The sequence below is a fragment of the Notechis scutatus genome, chromosome 4, assembly GCF_049901735.1.
Source record: "Notechis scutatus isolate UNSWTSFEM ecotype Mainland chromosome 4, rNotScu1.2, whole genome shotgun sequence".
Classification (NCBI taxonomy): domain Eukaryota; kingdom Metazoa; phylum Chordata; class Lepidosauria; order Squamata; family Elapidae; genus Notechis; species Notechis scutatus.
The window spans coordinates 59,969,143-59,988,430 of NC_142012.1; the positions used below are offsets into that span (position 1 = coordinate 59,969,143).

Genomic DNA, 19,288 nt, shown 5'->3' on the forward strand with positions numbered 1-19,288 from the left:
TCCTCTTCCTATATTGACAGCTAAGAGGCTTAAGCAAGAAATTGGAAAAAAAATCCACTTTGACATTAATAGGCATTTAATGCTGAAAATAAAAAGTCAAAGGGATAATAAAGATTTCTGGATAATCAAAAGCTTTTGAAAACAGGAAAGGAGAGAAAAAGAATAAAAAGGGCAGGATCTGGAAGGGAGGAGACTGCCTGGAATTAAAAAGAACTTACAGCAAAATCTCGACAAGACTTCCAAAAGATACATTCTAACTGAAATATTGCAACAAAAACCCTAGGAAGAGAAAGTGAAAAAGAAATAAGAAAATATAACTCGGGACTATCTGGATTACTTGATGATTTCTGGATTCTTGGTTATTGTTTTGAATGACTAAAATCAATCAGGTGGTTGTTTAAAACTGTTTAAAATGGCTCCACTTTTAGAAGAACTGAAAATGGAACTTAAAAAGTACAAAGAAGATGCACAAGAAGGGAGAGGTTCTTTTGGCTTCTGTATTTCAGTTTTTAGAAATGGAGATTTGGAACTATGAGAAACAACAAGAAATGCCTGTAGAACAGGAAGATTGCAACAAAGAAGAAGCCATCTTTAATGAACAAGTAATCTTAGATGGGGAGGGGAAGGAAAGAGAGGAAAGAGAATGGAAAGTTTAAGATTGGGAAAAACAACTCCAAAAAAAAATAGAGTGAAAAATGTTGTGACTGAAAGGATCGATCCTGCTGTGAGTTTTGATTCTGATGACTCTGAGGATGAAAGGCTGGAGCCTGCTGAGAATTTGGAGTCTGAATTGTTAGAAGACACAGATGTGAGCCAGGGGGATGAGAGGTTATCACACAGACATTCTTCACCTGAACCCTCGACCTCATTCATGCCTGCAATTGAGCCACAAATGAGTCAGAAGAGTCGAGCAAAGAAGCTGACAGATCGTGGCTTGATGCCAGAACAAGAAGGAGGCTGAAACGTCAAGCTGTGGGAGACATCAGGCCAGACGTTGATTTAGGGAGATTGGACACGCCCATCTAGGTGGTTTACGGAGGCAAGCTCAGTTAGAAGGGAGAGGCGAGTCAGTAATTAGCATGTTGCCTCAAAGTGTATAAAAGAACACAGCTGTGTGGGGGAAGATTGTCAGGAACAAAGTGACTGATTACGTGCAGAGGTTTTCAGCAGAGGCTCAGGAGCTTTGAGAATTTGTGCCAGGACTGTTTTTGATAAACAGGGCGTGTGGAATATAATCTGTAGAACTCCTTTCTGTTGGATTTAAGTTTTGGAAGCGGCTGCTTTTGGTTTTGTGTTGTTTGAACTCTGAAGGGGAGCCACATTGAGGACAAAAATAAGTATAAAATCAGAAAGCAACAGAAGAGGGAAATGCAGAAGAGAGAATTAGAAGTAGAGAGACAAGGGGTAAAAAGGGGAGGGAGAAGATGAGAGGGAAGAAAGAAAGGAAGCAAAGGATGAAACAAAAATATAGAGAAACAGGGCCTATTTAGAGATAATGGGTGGAAATTTAATGGGAAAAGGGATTCTGCAAAGGCACATAAGATAGTATGGTTATATTAGAAATAGAAATAACTTTGAAAAAAATATGAAACAATGTATGATTAAAATGTTTGATAAAATAGCTATCGACTGAGTGGAATGCTTGTCAATAAATAATTGTAACAAAATGAATATTTAATGATTTACAAAACATATGTGAAGAGAAATAAGGGAAAATTAATTATGGAGATTATATGTGTCTTTAAGGAAGTATGATATTTAATTGAAAAGAAGTGTTAAAGATGTTAAGATTTTAATGATTATTAATGATAAAACTGAATTGAATGGAATGAGGGTTCATAATTACATATATTTATAATCTTTTTTTTTAAAAAAAAAAAGAATATAGTGTGTATTATAGTACCAAGCAGAATTACTGGAAGTTATGTATTGTGTATTATATGAAGGTCATAACCTTAAGATATATATTAAGTTTAAATAAGAGTTGAATGGATGTAATTAAAAGATATAAAGGTGTCATACTCCAATTAGTAACTACAGGAGAAAATTTGTTTAATGAGAAAAGATAATATGAAATTGAAACAGAACAGACAAAAGTATAAATATAATGATTTGAATTGAGATGAGATAATCAAAATAAAATTGAGAAAATTAAAAGAGGGAAAAACTATATAGAAAATGTAGAATAGTATAAGACATGGAACAGAACACAAAAGGAGCATGAAATTGAGTTTTGTGTCTGTATAAAGAAGTTCAACCGGGACCATGCTATTTTAAAAAATGATGTTTTACTTGTATTTTGTATGTGTGAAAACCCAAATAAAACTTTATTAAAAAAGAAAAAAGAAAAACCCCAAAAAACTAATAGCAATCACTTCTGCATGAGCTCAAGCATAAAAGAACTAAATGGTGCAGCTATTAGGGACAATATAAGACCAAATATCCCACAATACCATAAAAAACCATAAAATCTGTGGAACAGAGGCAGGGGTGGGATTCAATTTTTTTAACAACCAGTTCTGTGGGTGTGGCTTAGATGGTGCGCATGGCTTGGTGGTCATGAGACTGGGTGGACATGGATTGGTGGTAATGTGACTGGCTGGGCATGGCCAACTCAACATCACCATATTGAGGGCACGCATCCTCGACTGGCCTCTCGTGACTGTGGGTTCTGCACAGGTCGTAGTGCGTGAAAAGGGCTCATAAGTCACTTTTTTTCAGTGCCATTGTAACTTTAAATGGTCACTCCACACAAGCAAACTACACCAGCAAAGGAGGAAAAATAAACTGCAGAAGTTCCTGGACAGAAGTCTAGTCCTGCCAAGAATGTCATAAGGGTTAGCGGAGAGGCAGTTTCTGTAATAACACCAGAATGTTTCCTTCTGACTTTCTTACAGGATAGTCCAGTAATTTCTTCTAACAACGATTCACGAACCTGTAGAATGTTAACAACAGTTCCGCGAACGGAAATTTTAAACTGGTGATCCCACCCCTGAACAGAGGTGAAATGACCAGCGCCATACAAAATCCTTAACTTTTTCTCCTACAAGATTAGCAGCAACTTCAAATTATTTTGTTCAGGAAAAAAACAGTACGGAGAAAACTTAACCCTAATCTAATCTGATTCTTTGCAGAATAAAAATACTTGGTTATATATAGTATGCCATGACATATAAGTGGACTTACCTAATATGGATTTTTTCTTATATGAAGCAGGCCGATCGTACAAAGATCTTTGGATGTCAGAATATTTAGACCTGTCTTTTCTTTCTAACATGGGCACGTACTGAGTTGCCTCTGCTTGTTTCATATCCATATATTCACCGTTATTTTCAAAGGATAGGATGACATAGCTGGAATTAAAAGCACAGTAGCAATATAAAGAAATAGTGCACAAATTGAGATCTGAATATTTACTGTACTTGTTATACTTATATACTTATAAGAAAAATATATACATATTATAGATGTGGTGGCACAGTGGTTAGAATGCAGTATTGCAGGCTAATTCTACCGACTGCCAGCAGTTCGATTGTGATTGGCTCAAGGTTGGCTCACCCTTCTATCCTTCTGATTAGGTAAAATGAGGACCCAGATTGTTGGAATCAAGAGGCTGACTCTGTAAACCACTTAGAGAGGGCTGTAAAGCACTATGAAGTGGTATATAAGTCTAAGTGCTATTGCTATACTGATCTTTTATTTGTTGATTATGGAACAGAAGTTGGATATTGTAGATGTCACAATAAAATTTCAGCAATCTGTAGGCCATTCCCAAAATTACTCGTCAATGATTGTCTTGATTCATTGATTCTTTCAAATCTTAATCAATAAATCTACACTGCATTCCTTCATCCCATTAGAAACTTTTTTAACAACAACAACAACAACAAATGAAAGAAACACCATAAAGTTTCCACAATATTATTCATTACATGGAGCTGTATGTTTCCCCAGAAGGGGGCGATACCTTGGAAGTTAGTTGTAGCAACATACAATGCAGTGGTAAGGGTGGCTTGGTTAACACTCTATGAGCCTTCCCACCAAGTGAAGCAATGGAGCTCACCATACCACATTCCTGTTAGGATATAACTGGTTATCATGCTCCTGTCGGAATCTGATTCTGAGGGGGAGGCCAAGCAGCTGACAGGGAGTGGGAATGTGACTCTGTTTGCTGTGGACGAAACTGGGGAAGGGCACAGTCCAACTGGGCAGAGCAGGGAAGAGGTAGAGCAAGGGAGAGGGAATTCAGAGAAAGATCCAGGCTCATCCCCTCTTCATCCTAGGGTATGCAGGGAGGAATGGAGAAGGGAGCAATGTGAGTTGCGTGGCTTACAGGGGAGGAAAGGGCCCTGATTCCCTTCATTATATTAAATATTTTCATTGTGGCTTAGAAGTATAATGAAGGATTCATGATGAACCTGTTGTATAGATGCAGTGGTGCATTTCAAATTTTTTTACCAAAGGTTCGGTGGGTGTGGCTTGGTGAACACGCTTTGTGCACACACACACATTTCGCACGTACGCGCATACCAAATGCACACTTTGCGCAGGCGCAGAAGCGTTCCAACTCACCTCCTGCCCTCTCCCTGTCGCTTCAGTAGCTGCCGCGCAACAATCTGCTTGCCGCACAAAGCAGCTGCGCTTCAAAAGCAGGACATAAAGGTGAGTATGGGAGCCCAGGCAGGCAGGTGAGCCCAATAGCAGAGCAGTGGAGAGAACCGGTTTGGTCTCCGTTGCTCATCATCACTACCGGCTTGGCAGAACCTGTACAATACCACCACTGTATAGATGGACCTGGAATAGTTTCCACAGCCTCATGTCTCTCATATCTCAGTAAAAAGGTAAAAGATTCCCTGTTCAATCATGTCCAACTCTAAGGTTTCTTGGCTGAGGGAGCCAGGATTGTCCGAAGACAATATCCATAGTCATATGACCATCATGGAAGTGGTGGTATTCTACCAGCTTGGCCCCATTCTGCTGAGCCACTAGTGGGATGAGCAAACTGGTTCTCGCCCCCGCTCTGCTGTTGGGCCCACCTGCCAGCCCGGGCTCCCATATTCACCTTTACCTTCTGCTTTTGAAGTGCAACTGCTTTGCTGGCGGCAGCTGCTGAAGTGACCAGGAGAGTGCCGGCTTGCAGAAAGCGAGTTGGAACACCTCTGCGCCTGTGCAAAGTCCATGTTCGGTGTGCATGCGTATGCACGCAAAGTGTGTGCACACACACAAAGCATGCCCACCAAGCCACACCCACCAAACCGGTGGTAAAAGTTTCTGAATCCCACCACTGCATCATGGCTATATGCCAAAGGCGCACAGAACAAATTAATATTGTCCCTTTGGTTACTTTATAGCTAAAGCTCACCTTCTAGTGCTCTCATCTGCAGAGTTTATGCCAAAGATGTCCAGGTCCATTTTTGTTTTTTCGGGATGTCGACTCAGAAAGTTATCCCTATTTTTGTGGAGGTAGTTCACCAAATCTCCATAAAAACAATATTCTGTTATGATGTATATTGGACCTAATGAAGAAGAACAAAGCAGAACAATATTTAACGCCTCGAGGAAGTCATGTCTGGAAACTAATTGAAGATCACTGCGCACCCAAAAACAGTGATGCTTTCTCAGTGTCCAAACTTCAAGAAGCTCTTTGAATTCTTCTCCCGTCACAAAAGCAAATCAAACAAAAGTGATCTCCCAGAAATAAAAGCTGCCTTTTGAGACATACTCAGTGGTCATCAGACAACTTTCTACACCGAATTATACACATAAACCTCACATCCTTAAAGGTTGTCAGAAACCTGAAGGTCAAGAACTATGGATGATGACTAGCCATGTTCACAACAAACCTTCTGTACTCGAAAGTCCCTTGTAGCTTCTTTCTATGGCTAAAGAAGCTGTGTTTGGTTTGGTAGGTCTTAAATTATGCAATCCTGTTTGACAATAATTATAGAATAATTATGATTTAATGCTACCTCCTGAACTTGGTGCCTTCCAGCTGTGTTTGCCAGTGGAGGGAGTCAAAAAAAATTACCAGCAGTTCTGTGGATGTGGCTTGGTGGGTGTGGCAGGGAAAGGATACTGTAAAATCTCCATTCCTTCTCCACTCCTGGGGGAAGGATACTGCAAAATCCCCTTCCCTCCCCACACCACTAACCTGCTTTCCAGCTCCATTCTCCTGTGCAGGGCAACCAAAGAAGACCCAGCCGATCAGCTGAGAGTCAGGAGGCAGAGAATAGATGGGGTTGGCGGGGCCAGTCAGAGGTGGTATTTGCTGGTTCTCCGAACTACTCAAAATTTCCGCTACTGGTCTTCCAGAACCGGTCAGAACCTGCTGAATACCACCTCTGGTGCTTGCCATGCTGGCTGGTATTTCATGGAATTGTAATTTGAGCACATCTGGAGTTGTAGCACCAACAGCTCTTAAATAACGTTGTGTTGGGGAGACTTGTATAACAAATTGCAGCAAGTATCAAATAGAATGGCCAGCATTGGATCTGTTAACTTACGGGCCTACTCTTCTAAATACTAGCTCAATGAGAGCCACCGGGCCTGATGCTTCGAGGCATTTCTTTTTCCAACCAGAAAGATAGCGAAATTTACCTGATTTTGTACAAGCTCCTAAGAGGTTGACAATGTTCAAGTGTGGGCCAAGATGAGTCATTATCTTCAATTCAGACATGAGTGCCTGTTTTTCGCTGGATCTTGCAGTTGCTGGTGGGAAAATGTGGTGCACAGAGAATTAAGAGTGTTTTTCTAGAAATACAGAAGTAAGCAATCATGGTCACTGTTTCTTTTCCTTTTCTTTTTCTTTGTACATGTTTTCTTTGCAGTTTTTCCTTCAACAACCAACATTTTTTGTGGACAGTGTAATGACTCGGTTAACATATTTTTCACAAGGTGCTCACAGTAATAATACAATTTCATAGAAAATTCTTATCTTCCAACTTCTGACCTTAAATGTGCTCATTATAATTATAATATATTCTTTCATATAACAATATATATTTTACTATTTTCCCCAATTTATACTTATATTTTTTATTTTTCCTATTTGTTGGGGTTTTTTCTATATTTACCTCATTATCTTTAAACAATACTATTCTCTCTTTATGGTTTTTTTAATCACTTCTTCCAAAAATATACATAAACATCAATAACATACAGTATACTTATTAACCTCTATTAAGTCACTAATATTTTAATAATTATAAGTATCCCTCAGTATTCCACCACATTTTCAATATCTCAATTTTCTAGGTCACTGTTTCTTTATGAGTAGGAATCTTCTGGGAGAAAAATAATTTTCAAAAGAAGAGCTGCTAAGGAAAGCAAACTCCTTTCATTTTATTTGCTGATCCCTTAACTTGTTTAATAAATATAGCAGCAATATCTTTGGTACAGTGGACTTTTGTCTGAATTCTTCCCAATATAGATTGCTTTCTGAATCAGACCGTGGCCACTTCAAAATTATTATTTTTACACCACGTTGGTATCAGATCCAGACTGGATTGTCTCATCCTATCATTTGTTTGGAGGAAATGAATTGATTTACTGTGAATCCCAACAAAATCAGTATTTTTCTTTGAATTGCTACAATTCAGTGGTACTGGTAGGTAGTAATTTTGGGTGGTCTGCTTCCCACTGGCAGGAATGTACAAGACAGCTAATACACCCTGTTAGGGATAACATTGTTTACCCTAACTGGTTTGGGTAAAAAATAATAAATATGATATCATGGTTTGTTAGTTAAAGTGTGTGTAACTTTAACAGCAAGAATGTAATTAAGGGTGTGGTTGTAAAAGCACTATATAAGAAGCGAGGCAATAGCAGCTCTCTCTGGCTTACTGATCCCTAATTACTGGATGGATTGATGACTGCGTTCTTGCTGGAACGGGAGAGAAAAAGGAGTGTTGATTTTTCTCAACGGAGAGAAGATAAAGATTGGACTGATTTATTGTAAGTGAACTGACATTGGCTATTCAACACGGACTTTGCAAATAGAGTATCCCCGACAAGACTTGACTGAAATTGATATATGACTAATGGACCATTTATTTTGACTATGCTATAATTCTTAAATGGAATAAACAATATTTTTGATAGCACAAGCGTATCTGTATTTTTACTGCGTGTTAACTAGAAAACTTATCTCACACATTTACCTGTCTTCCTATCTGACTTCGCTGTACATTCTGTTTAGTTTGTTTTCCTTAACACCCGTTGGGGAATCCAGGCTTAACACACCCCGCTATTCCACAGGCTCAGTATCCTGTTTCTATCTTCCTCTTTTTAAAAAATTCTCTTCAGAACAGAGGAATGGTGGCATAGCAATCATTTGGGTGGTTTCTTGCAAATCGTCAAACAAATGTACATGCACAGATACAGACACACAAGACACACATCAGTGGTGGGTTTCCAATTTTTTTTCCTACTAGTTCTAAGAGTGTGCTTTGCACACACGTGCGTGCAGGGTTCAAAGTCTGCCCTCTGTATTAATGCTGGTGAGCTGTGCTGGTTTTTAGCTCAGCTGAGGGTGGCAAGATCAGCTGAGCTTAAAAAAACAAGGGAGTATAGGAGAGGTAACAGCGGGGGGCAGGTGGGTGGAGCCAACCAAAGGTGGTATTTCCCAGTTCTCCGAACTACTAAAAATGTCCGCTACTGGTAGGCCAGAACCGGTCTGAACCAGCTGAATACCACCTTTGGACAGGAGTGGGATTCAAAAATCCCAGCAAACTGGTTCACTGCCCGGTTGCTGGGTCGGCAGGGCCATGGTGGGTGCGGTATACTGGAACGTCCTGTTTCTGGCTTCCAGTGGGCCTCCAGAGCCAGGAGAGGCCATTTTTGCCCTCCTAAGAGTCCAGAAGCCTCCCCTGGGCCACTGGGAGGACAAAAACAGCCTCCCCTGGTCTCTGGAGGCCCTCTGGAAGCCAGAAGCAGGCCCGTATCCAGACTTCCAGAAGGCCTGTTTTCCCCCCTCCCAGAACCTCCGCACGGATCCTGCAGTTACCTCCATTGAAAATGGGCCGCTTGGACACTCCTGGGAGGGCAGGGCCAGCCAGTCAGTTGAAATACCAGTTCGGCAAACCAGTTGTAACTTTAACAACCGGTTCATCCGAACCAGTCCAAACCGGTAGAATCCCACCCCTGCTTCTAACACACATACCAGAAAGCACAGAGAAAGGCACAAACATTTTTTTTTCTTCTCTTGGGAGTTGCAAAGCATTTTTTTTCCCTCTGTATTTTGAGATGGGTAGAACCGAAGGCGATTCATGTGTCAGATTCAAATTACTTTTGGAAGAAGCATGCTGCTGGTATATAAGTATCCTGTGCTAATATTCACTGCTTATGCTTTATTTTAGTTGATATAGTATTAATAAATTATAGGTTGGAGTTCTTGAGGACCCATCTAGTTTGGATTAATGGTCACCAAACGTGATAGCAAAATAGTGCAGTAGTCCTCAACTTATAGCCATTCACTTAGTGGCCTTTTACAACGACTGCATGATTCACTTAAGAACTGCAGTAATTTACAGATTACAGATTGACAGAGTTGGAAGGGACCTTGTAGATCATCTAGCCCAACCCCCCGCCCAAGCAAGAGACCCTCATCATATCTGACAGATGGCAGTCCAGTCTCTTCTTGAAAGTCTCAAGTGATGGCACTCCCACAACTTCCGAAGGCAACTTCTGTTCCTTTGGTTGATTGTTCTCACTGTTCTCAGAAAATTTCTCCTTATTTCCAGGTTGAATCTCTCCTTGATCAGTTTCCATCCATTGTTCCTTGTCTGGCCTTCAGATGCTTTGGAAAATAGCTTGACCCCCTTCCTCTCTGTGGCAGCCCCTCAGATATTGGAAGACTGCTATCCTGTCTCCCCTGGTCCTTCTCTTTACTAGACTGGCCATGCCCAGTTCCTGTTACCGTTCTTCATATGTTTTAGTCTCTAGTCCCCTACATTACTTAACAAATGTGGTCGAAAAAGGTCATAAAATTGGGTGTAACTCAGTAAACAACTGCCTTGCTTAGAAAGACTGGTTCCCAATTGTCATTGTAAGTCAGGGCTTTCCCACATATAACTAGATTTTCTCTATTCTACCACTATGAGCAAAAGCTGGCGATTTTATTCAATCAGTCACTTTAAATATTAATTTTGTAGGAAATACCTTGAATTCATCCATTTTTTTCAAGCTCAAATGCTAAGATGATGACATTAACAAGATTTATCATCTTTTAATGATCCCATAATCCCTTTGCGGGGTGGAGTCTGGGCAACTGAATGGAGCTAGAAGAGTATTTGACTGGCCGGATGCCCTTCCTGTCACCAATGAGTTTTGTTCAGCAGATCATGCAGTATATTCGCTGTAAATGGAAAACATGCTTACGTTTCAACATTTTCACAGCTACTTTCATCACTGGCTGCGATCGGCTTAATCCGTAGGCTGTTCCTTCGACTACTTTCCCAAAAGCTCCCGAACCAAGGATTCGACCTAGAGAATAATACAGTTACTGAGAATAAACTTTGGATTCACCCGTTCAAAGTTACAACGGCACTGAAAAAAAGCGACTTGTGCCCGATTTTCACGGTTACAACCTTTGCAGCCTCCCCATGGTCAGATGAACGAAATACAGATGCTTGGCAACTGGTTCACACTTATGACCGTTTGCTGCATCCCAGGGATCATGAGGTTATCTTTTGCGACCTTCTGACCAGCAAGGTCAACGAGGAAGCCAGCTTTGCTTAACAAGCTGCTTACTAACTGCAGTGATTCACTTCACATTCGTGGCAAGAAAAGTCGTAAAATGGGGCAAAACTCACTTAGCAAATGTTTCACTTAGCAACATAATAGTTGGGCTCAATTGAGCGGGTTCAGAGGCATTTCTCAAGAAGGGTATTCCATTCCTCCACTCACAATAGAATTCCTGACGCCTCCAGGCTCGAAATTTTGGGCCTGGACAATCTGGAACTGTGCCGCTCGCGGTCCGATCTAAGCATAGTTCACACAATTGCCTGCTACAATGTCTTACCTGTCAACGACTTTTTCAGCTTCAACCACAATAACACACGGGCGAACAATAGATACAAACTCAAGGTAAACCGCTCCAAACTCGATAGCAGGAAATACGACTTCAGCAAGAGTGGTCAACACCTGGAATGCCCTACCCGACTCCGTTGTTACAGCCTCAACCCCTCACAGCTTCAACCTAAAACTGTCTACTGTGGACCTCACCCCATTCTTAGGATGTCCTTAAAGGGGGCGTCCATAAGCACACCAGCATGCCTACTATCCCTGTCTTATTGTCCCCGTTTATCTGTATTTATTTCCTTTGTTCTTGTTTATGTTCATACTTATACTTGTTATCTTGTACATGTTTGACAAACAAACAAACAAATAAATAAAATAAATTGTGGTCATAACTCAAGGACTACCAGTATTGGCTACTCCTGCCACCTTGGTGTCAAAACCATTTCTGGTATATAATTAATGGGAATAATACCTCTTGAGGTTTCCTATGAAAAACCCGAGACTCTTTTCATAAGCCTTTGTGTGATCCTTACCTAGCACTAGTCCATCTCTAGGGAATTCCCATCTCGAATCGTAGGGCAATTGCATAGGGTCCACATAGATGTACTCATGGCCATCAGGGCTGATAGACTCAATAACTCTCCATCTGATCTCATATCTGGGTTTCTGTGCAAAAAAGAAGACATGGAAGATCAGCTTCATCCCAACGCAGTAAATCGTCTAACATCAAAAACGCCATCAAAAAAGCACAACAAAGAATGTTCTTTCTGTGCCATCTCAGGAAGCTCAAACTGCCCAAAGAGCTGCTGATATTGTTCTACAAAGGAATGATTGAGTCTGTCATCTGCACCTCAATAACCGTCTGGTTTGGCTCTGCAACCCAACAAGACAGACACAGACTTCAGAGAGTAATTAGGACTGCAGAAAAAACAATTACTATCAACCTGCCTTCAATCAAGGACCTGTATACTGCACGAGTCAAAAAGAGGGCTGTGAAAATATCTACAGACCCATCACATCCTGGACACAAACGGTTTCAACTTCTACCCTCAAAACAACACTACAGAGCACTGCACACCAGAACAACTAGACACAAGGACAGTTTTTTCTAGTCATCACTCTGCTAAACAAATAATTCCCTCAACACTGTCAAACTATTTACTAAGGCTGTATTACTATTCTTCTTCTCATCCTTCCTAGTATCTATCTCTTCCCACTTATAATTATAACTGTGTTGCTTGTATCTTTACAATTCATATTGTTTTATTTGTTTCCCAGTATGATTTGGTTGCTTATTTAGTAACCTATGACTATCACTAACTGTTGTATCTTATGATTCTTGATGAATGTATTTTTTATGTACATTGAGAGCTTATGCATTGAAGACAAATTCCTTGTGTGTCCAATCACACTTGGCCAATAAAGAATTCTATTCTATTCTATTCTATTCTATTCTATTCTACTCTACTCTACTCTACTCTACTCTACTCTACTCTACTCTACTCTACTCTACTCTACTCTACTCCACTCCACTCCACTCCACTCCACTCCACTCCACTCCACTCCACTCCACTCCACTCCACTCCATCCACTTCTATTCTATCATGCAAAAAAAAATCTGGCTCTTCACCCACGTCTTTGATGAGAGAGAGAGAGAGAGGGAGCCTCCTCATATCTCTAAATTTGCCATCTTTTATCTTAACCTTTTACCTATGGTTGATTTAATTGTAAATTTGTTGATTGTTGTGAGCCATCCAGGGTCATTGGGAATTGGGTGGGTATATCAATTTTGTAAATTATTGCTAATATTAAGTCCTTCTCCAGGGCTGTGTCAGAGGTGCTAACGAAGGTGGATAGACTGCTGGACAGACAGTTTTTAGAGACATCTGGAGAAATTGTCAGTTCATTTATGCTCTGCTCTTATGCAAAAGAGTCCAGCCCCATAGCAGCTGGGGACTCTACCTGTCTTTAATCTCTACATTATGGAATTGAGACTATTTGTGCCAGCAAATAAATCTCCCTTTGGAGAGCTGTTTTGAATGCAAAGGGGGAAAAAATGCATCGTGAGCCTGTGTCAAATGCCCACTGTGGCCACGCCAACCATCGGACATGCACCTCCCACCCACCTCCAGCCCTCCAAGGTCAAACACAACCCTGATGCCGCCTTCAATGAAATCAAGTTTGACACCCCTGGTTTAGAGGGTGGATTTCTCCTTACCTGTTTCCATATGATTACCAAGACAATCAGGGCAATTATTACAATCACAAGGAGGACGAGGACAGCAGCAGCCACAGTGAGTTCCGATCTTAACGCTGTAAGGAGAAGCACATAGGATTCTTTCATTCCCTTTTTAAAGCAAAATAATTTTTCGGTCCCACTTTCGGGTGCAGTACCACTGGTGTTCACATAGTGTGATGACCCAGGGCATGGCACGAAGGCAACACAGTCATATAAGCAATAAGAGTCCCTTTATTATCTCCAACTTTGCCCCCAATGTCCAGGTTACCTTCTGGCTGGAGAAAAACTCTCCCAGGAACAGCCTTTGGCTGCAGAGAATCAAGTCCAAAACATGGTCAACACAAACTGTAACTTAAAGTCCAAACAAGCCAAAATGAGGTAATTAGTTTGGCAGGGCAGGAGCAAGAATTTCAGACTTGAAGGTATGGCAAAACTCACACAGTTGGGAAGACACCAGGAACACAGATAAGCCATGACAATACAAGATAAAGTCACGTTTGCTCCCAGCAGCCTGCCACATGCAGTCTGCCTTTCTTATCAACTGTCTTCCTAGCTGTGGCTAATGAAGGGAATCAGGGCCCTTTCCTCCCTCCTAAGCCATGCAACCCACGTTGCTCTCTTCTCCGTTCTTCCCTGTGTGCCCTAGGATGAAGAGGGGGTGGGCCTGGTTCTTCCTCTGAACTCCCTTTCCCTTGTTCTACCTCTTCCCTGCTCTGCCCAGCCAGACTTTGCCCTTCCCCAGCCTCCTCCACAGCCAACGGAACCACACTCTCATTCCCTGTCAGCTATATGGCTTCCTCCTTGGATTCAGACTCTGACAGGGGCATGACACATAGGAGTTAGGCAAACCTAATGAAGTAAACCTACAAAAGCTTGTGTAATCATCCTACAATAGAGATTGTATGCCAGCAAAAAAAAAAAAAAAAAATCCAAACTTTCCAAATTAAGCCCCTTAAAAATTCACTATATAGTTTCCTTCCCTTCCTCTGTCATCATTGTTTAAAAACAAAAACTAAGGAAATGTGTGGGAACAATCCAGATGCAATAACAGTGAAAACAAACCCCCTTTTGTCTAAGAGGTTTTATAAATTGTTCCTGTTCCTTTGACAGATACATTGCAAATAAAAAAAAATCCGCCACGTCTATGCAGGTAGTCCTCAACTTACAACAGTTCTTTTTGTGACCTTTCAAAGTTACAACAGCACTGAAAAAAGTTTTTTCACACTTATGATCATTACAAGTATCCCCACGGTCACGCGATTTACATTCGGATGCTTGATAACAGATTCATGTTTATGACTGTTACAGTTTTCCAGGGTCATTTAATCCGCTTTTGCGACCTTCTGACAAGCCAAGTCAATGGGGGAAGCCAAATTGGCTTAACAACCATGTTACTGATTGAACAACTGCAGTGATTCATTTAACAAATGATTCAAAGAAAGGTCATAAAATAGGGCAACACCCACTTAACCCATTTCTCACTTAGCATCATAAATTCTGGGCTCAATTGCTTAGTGTGCTATATTATAAAAGCTAGCCTACATTTACCTGTTTCAATGTATACTCATAAAATATTTCTCTGGTCTTTTAGAGTTGCCAACAGAAAGGGAGAGGGGAGCAGTGCAGTGGCTTGGAAATCAAAACTGCATTCCATAAATAGTTTTCAAAGATAGTAACTAGGTGACTGAAGTTTCTGCCAGGCAAAATTCTAACTGGAGAGTATGATTGATGACTCTTGGCTATGGATGTGTCTCATTGGAGAATATGAATTACGATACACACAGAGGGTGGAGGGAAAACCAGGGTCAAGGGTGATAATGAATTACATGCCTCAGAGTCGTCAGTGCCAGCATGTTAACTCCCAATAAATCCTTTTTAAGTTTGGGAAGTTTGGCTCGAGACTCATGACTTAAATAGGGGTAACTGCTGGAATCCTGACAGCATATTTATTTTCAATTATATGTGCTACACCAGGGGTGTCAAAATCATACCCCATGGGCCGGATGCATCACGTGCTGGCCCCACCCCTGCCCGGTTTGGTGAAGGGGGGGTTATATCCCGATACGTCACATGACACCGCCATGACGGTGTGAGTTTGACACCCCTGTGGTACACCAAATGGATCTTTTCTAGTTTTAGTTATATCTTCTGGAAATCTGAAGTTGTGGGGTTTTGGGGGTTGAGTAAGTACGTTGATCAAAGTTAACTTACTGGGAGCCACAAGCTTTAGTTCCCTTGTAACGGTACGAAGGTCATTCTTTGCCATACATCGAACGGCCATTATTTCTTCCACCTTCTGAAACGTCACCTGGCTAGCTACCATGTTCCTTTCATTGAGACTGGTCTCCACCGTGACATCAGAAATATTGTTGGTCAGGAGGGTCCATGAGGTGTCATTGTTGCATCTAGAAAGAAGCAGCTTTTTGATTGATCCCGCCAAAGAATCTTCTTTTACTAGTCAAACTATTTAGTGAATAGTTTTTCTTATTTTTTTTTTAATATATATATTTTTACTTTTTAACAACAAACAAACAACCACAAACATAAACACAAAACATAAAATCTTCTTTCCACTGTACAATGTGTTGGTTGATGCAAATCTTCTTGTGTACAGTATCAATAATCCTTTCCTTCTGAATACATTATTAAAATTCATATTACATAATTATGCATATTATATTATTATTAACAACTTATTGGATTTTACTTGTAAACTATATCATCCTTTTTGAGCAAATTTCAATTTGTTTGTTTTTAAATAGCTCAATTCATAATATCATTAATTTCATTATAATCCATTGTAACATATTACATTGTCTTATCTTTATTCTATCATATTTACGTTGTTTTACATCTTATTTCCCTACTTTCTTTTCTAACCATTGATAAAATAAATCCCAAATTTTATAATACTCTTTATCTTCTTGCCTCTAATTGCTAATGTCAATTGACTCATTTCTGCACATTCCATTATTTTCATAATCTTCTGTTGGTATTTTCCCACTTTACGTCCATCCGGACACATTGCCCAAGCAGTATCAACGTTTTCTTTGAACAACAGCCACTGATTTATACTACAAGCAATTTCAGGAGTTTTAGGAATCTCAGTTGTTATCCCTGATTCCAAAATATTTATTTGATAGATTTATAGCCTGCTTTTCACACAAAATTTAAACTTAGGAAATATTGTTAGGTGCAGTTTATAAGGTTGAGTTAATCTTGGACTATTATAGTAGCATTTGTTTTTTGAAAAGGCAATGGGAAAGCTATAAGATTTAATATTTAGATTTATTATTTAACTATGTATTCAATCATTTTGGATTTATTACTCTGTTTTTATTATTATTAAAAAAAAAATTAGTAGATAGAATGTACCAAGCAGAATCAGATTGAGTATTAGGTGTTATTTTAAATGTTAATCTAATTAATTTAGGGGAGGATAGAAAGGTATCATACTCTGAGTAGTGATTTCAGGAGAAATTCTTTTTCTTTTTATTATAAGGAATGAGATAGAGGATAATAAAGAATGGGCAAAGATACAGATATAATGATTTAAATTAAGATGGATTAAATAAGATAGAATTAAGAAGAGTGAAATGTGTGGAGAAGTTTTTATAGAAGATATAGAATGGTAAATAAAATAGGTAATGATATGTAAGATGAGCATGAATATAATTGAAGCCCATGTAAAGAGAGGTACCTGGAGCCAAGTTACTTTCCTAAAAGATTTTTATATGTTTGTTTGTTGTGTGTTTATGTTGTTGGAAGAATTAATAAAACCTTGTAAAAATACAGAATGAGAATAATGGTAACCAAGTCAGAAAGAAATAGATGAAATAATAATAGTGAAATTGAATAAGAGTAAAGAGAAGTAAAGAGAAATTGGATAAGTATTTTTATGCTCATATGGAAATGGCTTAAAATAGAATTATATTGTATAAAATAAGGTTTTATCTGACTTGTAAAACTTATAATGGAAAAAGGTTCAAGTATGTAATGGTTGATGATGATTTGTTTGTTTTTGAAATTAATAAAATTTGTTTTAAAAAAAAAGGTTGACTTAATCTTGGACTTTAAATTATGTACAATTCCAACACACAAGGGGTACCAGTTTCTATAAGGAGTAGAATAGAATAATAGAGTTGGAAGGGACCTTGGAGGTCTTCTAGTCCAACCCCTTGTTTAGGCAGGAAATCCTATAGCATTTCAGACAAATGGTTATGTAATGTCTTCTTAAAAACTTCTAATGTTGGAGCATTCCCAACTTCTGGAGGTAAGTTACTCCACTGATTAGTTGTTCAAACTGTCAGGAAATTTATCCTTAGTTCTAGGTTGCTTCTCTGCTTCGTTAGTGTCCATCTATTACTTCTTGTCCTGCCTTCAGGTGCTTTGTAAAATAGGTTGACTCCCACTTCTTTGGGGCAACTTCTCAAATATTGGAACACTGCTAGCATGTCTCCCCTAGTCCTTCTTTTCATCAAACTAGACTAGGATGAAAATAATAGCTGTGGAGTAGACACCATGTCAGAAAAATGATTAACCATTGCTGTTTCTCCAACTCTGATTAGGAAATCTTGTGGCTTGGATTGTTTAAAGATACATTAAATGCATTCACACATTTAACGATACACCGATTGCACCCAGGAGTTAAAAATTCAAGAGGTGTTTTAACCAATAAAATGATATTCCCACTCCCACTCCCACTCTGAAATCTTTACACCAGTGATGTCAAAAAATGTATTTTCAAATGGTTTCAACTCCCATAACCCTTTAGCCATTTGCTATTTTTACTATTGTAGTTCGCCGGTAGCCGGTGGATGTGGCAATGGAATCGGACAGTGGGGAAGAATGGGGACCAGTCCAGGAGTCTGGAGTGGACTCGGACATGGGTCCTGCATCTGATGCAGAGGTGGGGCCAGGACCATCTGGGAGTTGTGTGCTGACTCCAGGGCCTCCGGAGTTTGGCAGCAGCGAGGCAGAGAAACAAGGGGACCCTGTTCCCAATGCGCATGTGTGCAGAGCTGCTAGAAGGCAAGAGCAGCTGAGACAAAAAGGGGGACTTGGAAGTAAAGCTGGGAGGTGATTGCCCCTCCCATAAGGTATAAAGGACAGGCAGAGGTGAAGAAACCTCTGCAGGAAGCAAGGTTGTTCGTTCTGTTCGGATTAATCCTTGAAGTCCGGGTGTGGACTTTGTACTTCAGTTGGTTTTTTTATAGTTCATTTGGCACTTTAGTTGTTGGCAGCAACTCAAATGAGAGACAGGTGAGTGCTTATCTCGAGGGACTGTTTGGGACTCATTACAGGCTGGGAATGAACATAATTCCCAGCGTTGCAATAAAACAAGAGTTCTTTTAGCTAAGCATGTGCTTGATTATGGTCTCAGGAAGCCTTGGTCAGAACATTTACTGCCCATTGTCATATTGTACTACTACTTTATTATTAGCTAATAAATGATTACTAATTTTAGAGTTATGGGAGTTGAAATGCAATACAAAACATGAAGGTACCCAGTTGAAGAACATATGTATTATGAAAAGGATAGAGAAAACATTATTATACCAGCCAGCTAAAGCCACTCGAGGCTGCAAAAAATGAAAGGCCTTACTTCTTAATGTCCTTGCAAACCAGCCATTCCACATCGGGCAAGGGTGTGCCTTCTGCCAAACATTTGACTGTCTGCCCAGAAGAGCCATGGTGATTATCTACCAGGTCCCGAATTAAAGCTGGAACTGAAAGGGATAAATTAGGAAGAAGATGTAAGAGGTCTGTGCGTTGGACGTGGTTTCTTCAGAGCCAGTCTATTCCTGAATTCACATCTGCCTAGCAGGCATTGTTGTTTGAGGAAATGCATCTTCAGAAATGGAGACGGTTTTTTTGCTTGTATTCCCTGAGACAAGACAGTCTCCTGCACTACACGAATTGTCTATGCCAGGGATCGCCAACCTTTTGGAACTCAGGGACCACCAAACTCATAATTTTAAATCTCGCAGACCAGAGGGACCCTGGGAAAATCCCAAAGAAAGTCTGCAG

General features: G+C 40.0%; 1 protein-coding gene across 3 annotated transcripts in view; it reads right to left on the reverse strand.

The window, feature by feature from the left end:
• Positions 1 to 19,288, reverse strand: part of PDGFRA (platelet derived growth factor receptor alpha) — an 82,160-nt gene that overhangs the window by 27,569 nt on the left and 35,303 nt on the right. For all 3 annotated transcript variants that reach the window (XM_087963514.1, XM_087963515.1, XM_026683892.2), the window contains exons 9-16: positions 18,864 to 18,987; positions 15,470 to 15,663; positions 13,238 to 13,332; positions 11,553 to 11,685; positions 10,378 to 10,482; positions 6,598 to 6,708; positions 5,363 to 5,516; positions 3,187 to 3,353 (exon numbers count right to left, since the gene is read on the reverse strand). In XM_087963514.1, coding sequence (XP_087819640.1) covers positions 3,187 to 3,353; positions 5,363 to 5,516; positions 6,598 to 6,708; positions 10,378 to 10,482; positions 11,553 to 11,685; positions 13,238 to 13,332; positions 15,470 to 15,663; positions 18,864 to 18,987 — 1,083 coding nt within the window. The remainder of the gene's footprint in view (positions 1 to 3,186; positions 3,354 to 5,362; positions 5,517 to 6,597; positions 6,709 to 10,377; positions 10,483 to 11,552; positions 11,686 to 13,237; positions 13,333 to 15,469; positions 15,664 to 18,863; positions 18,988 to 19,288) is intronic.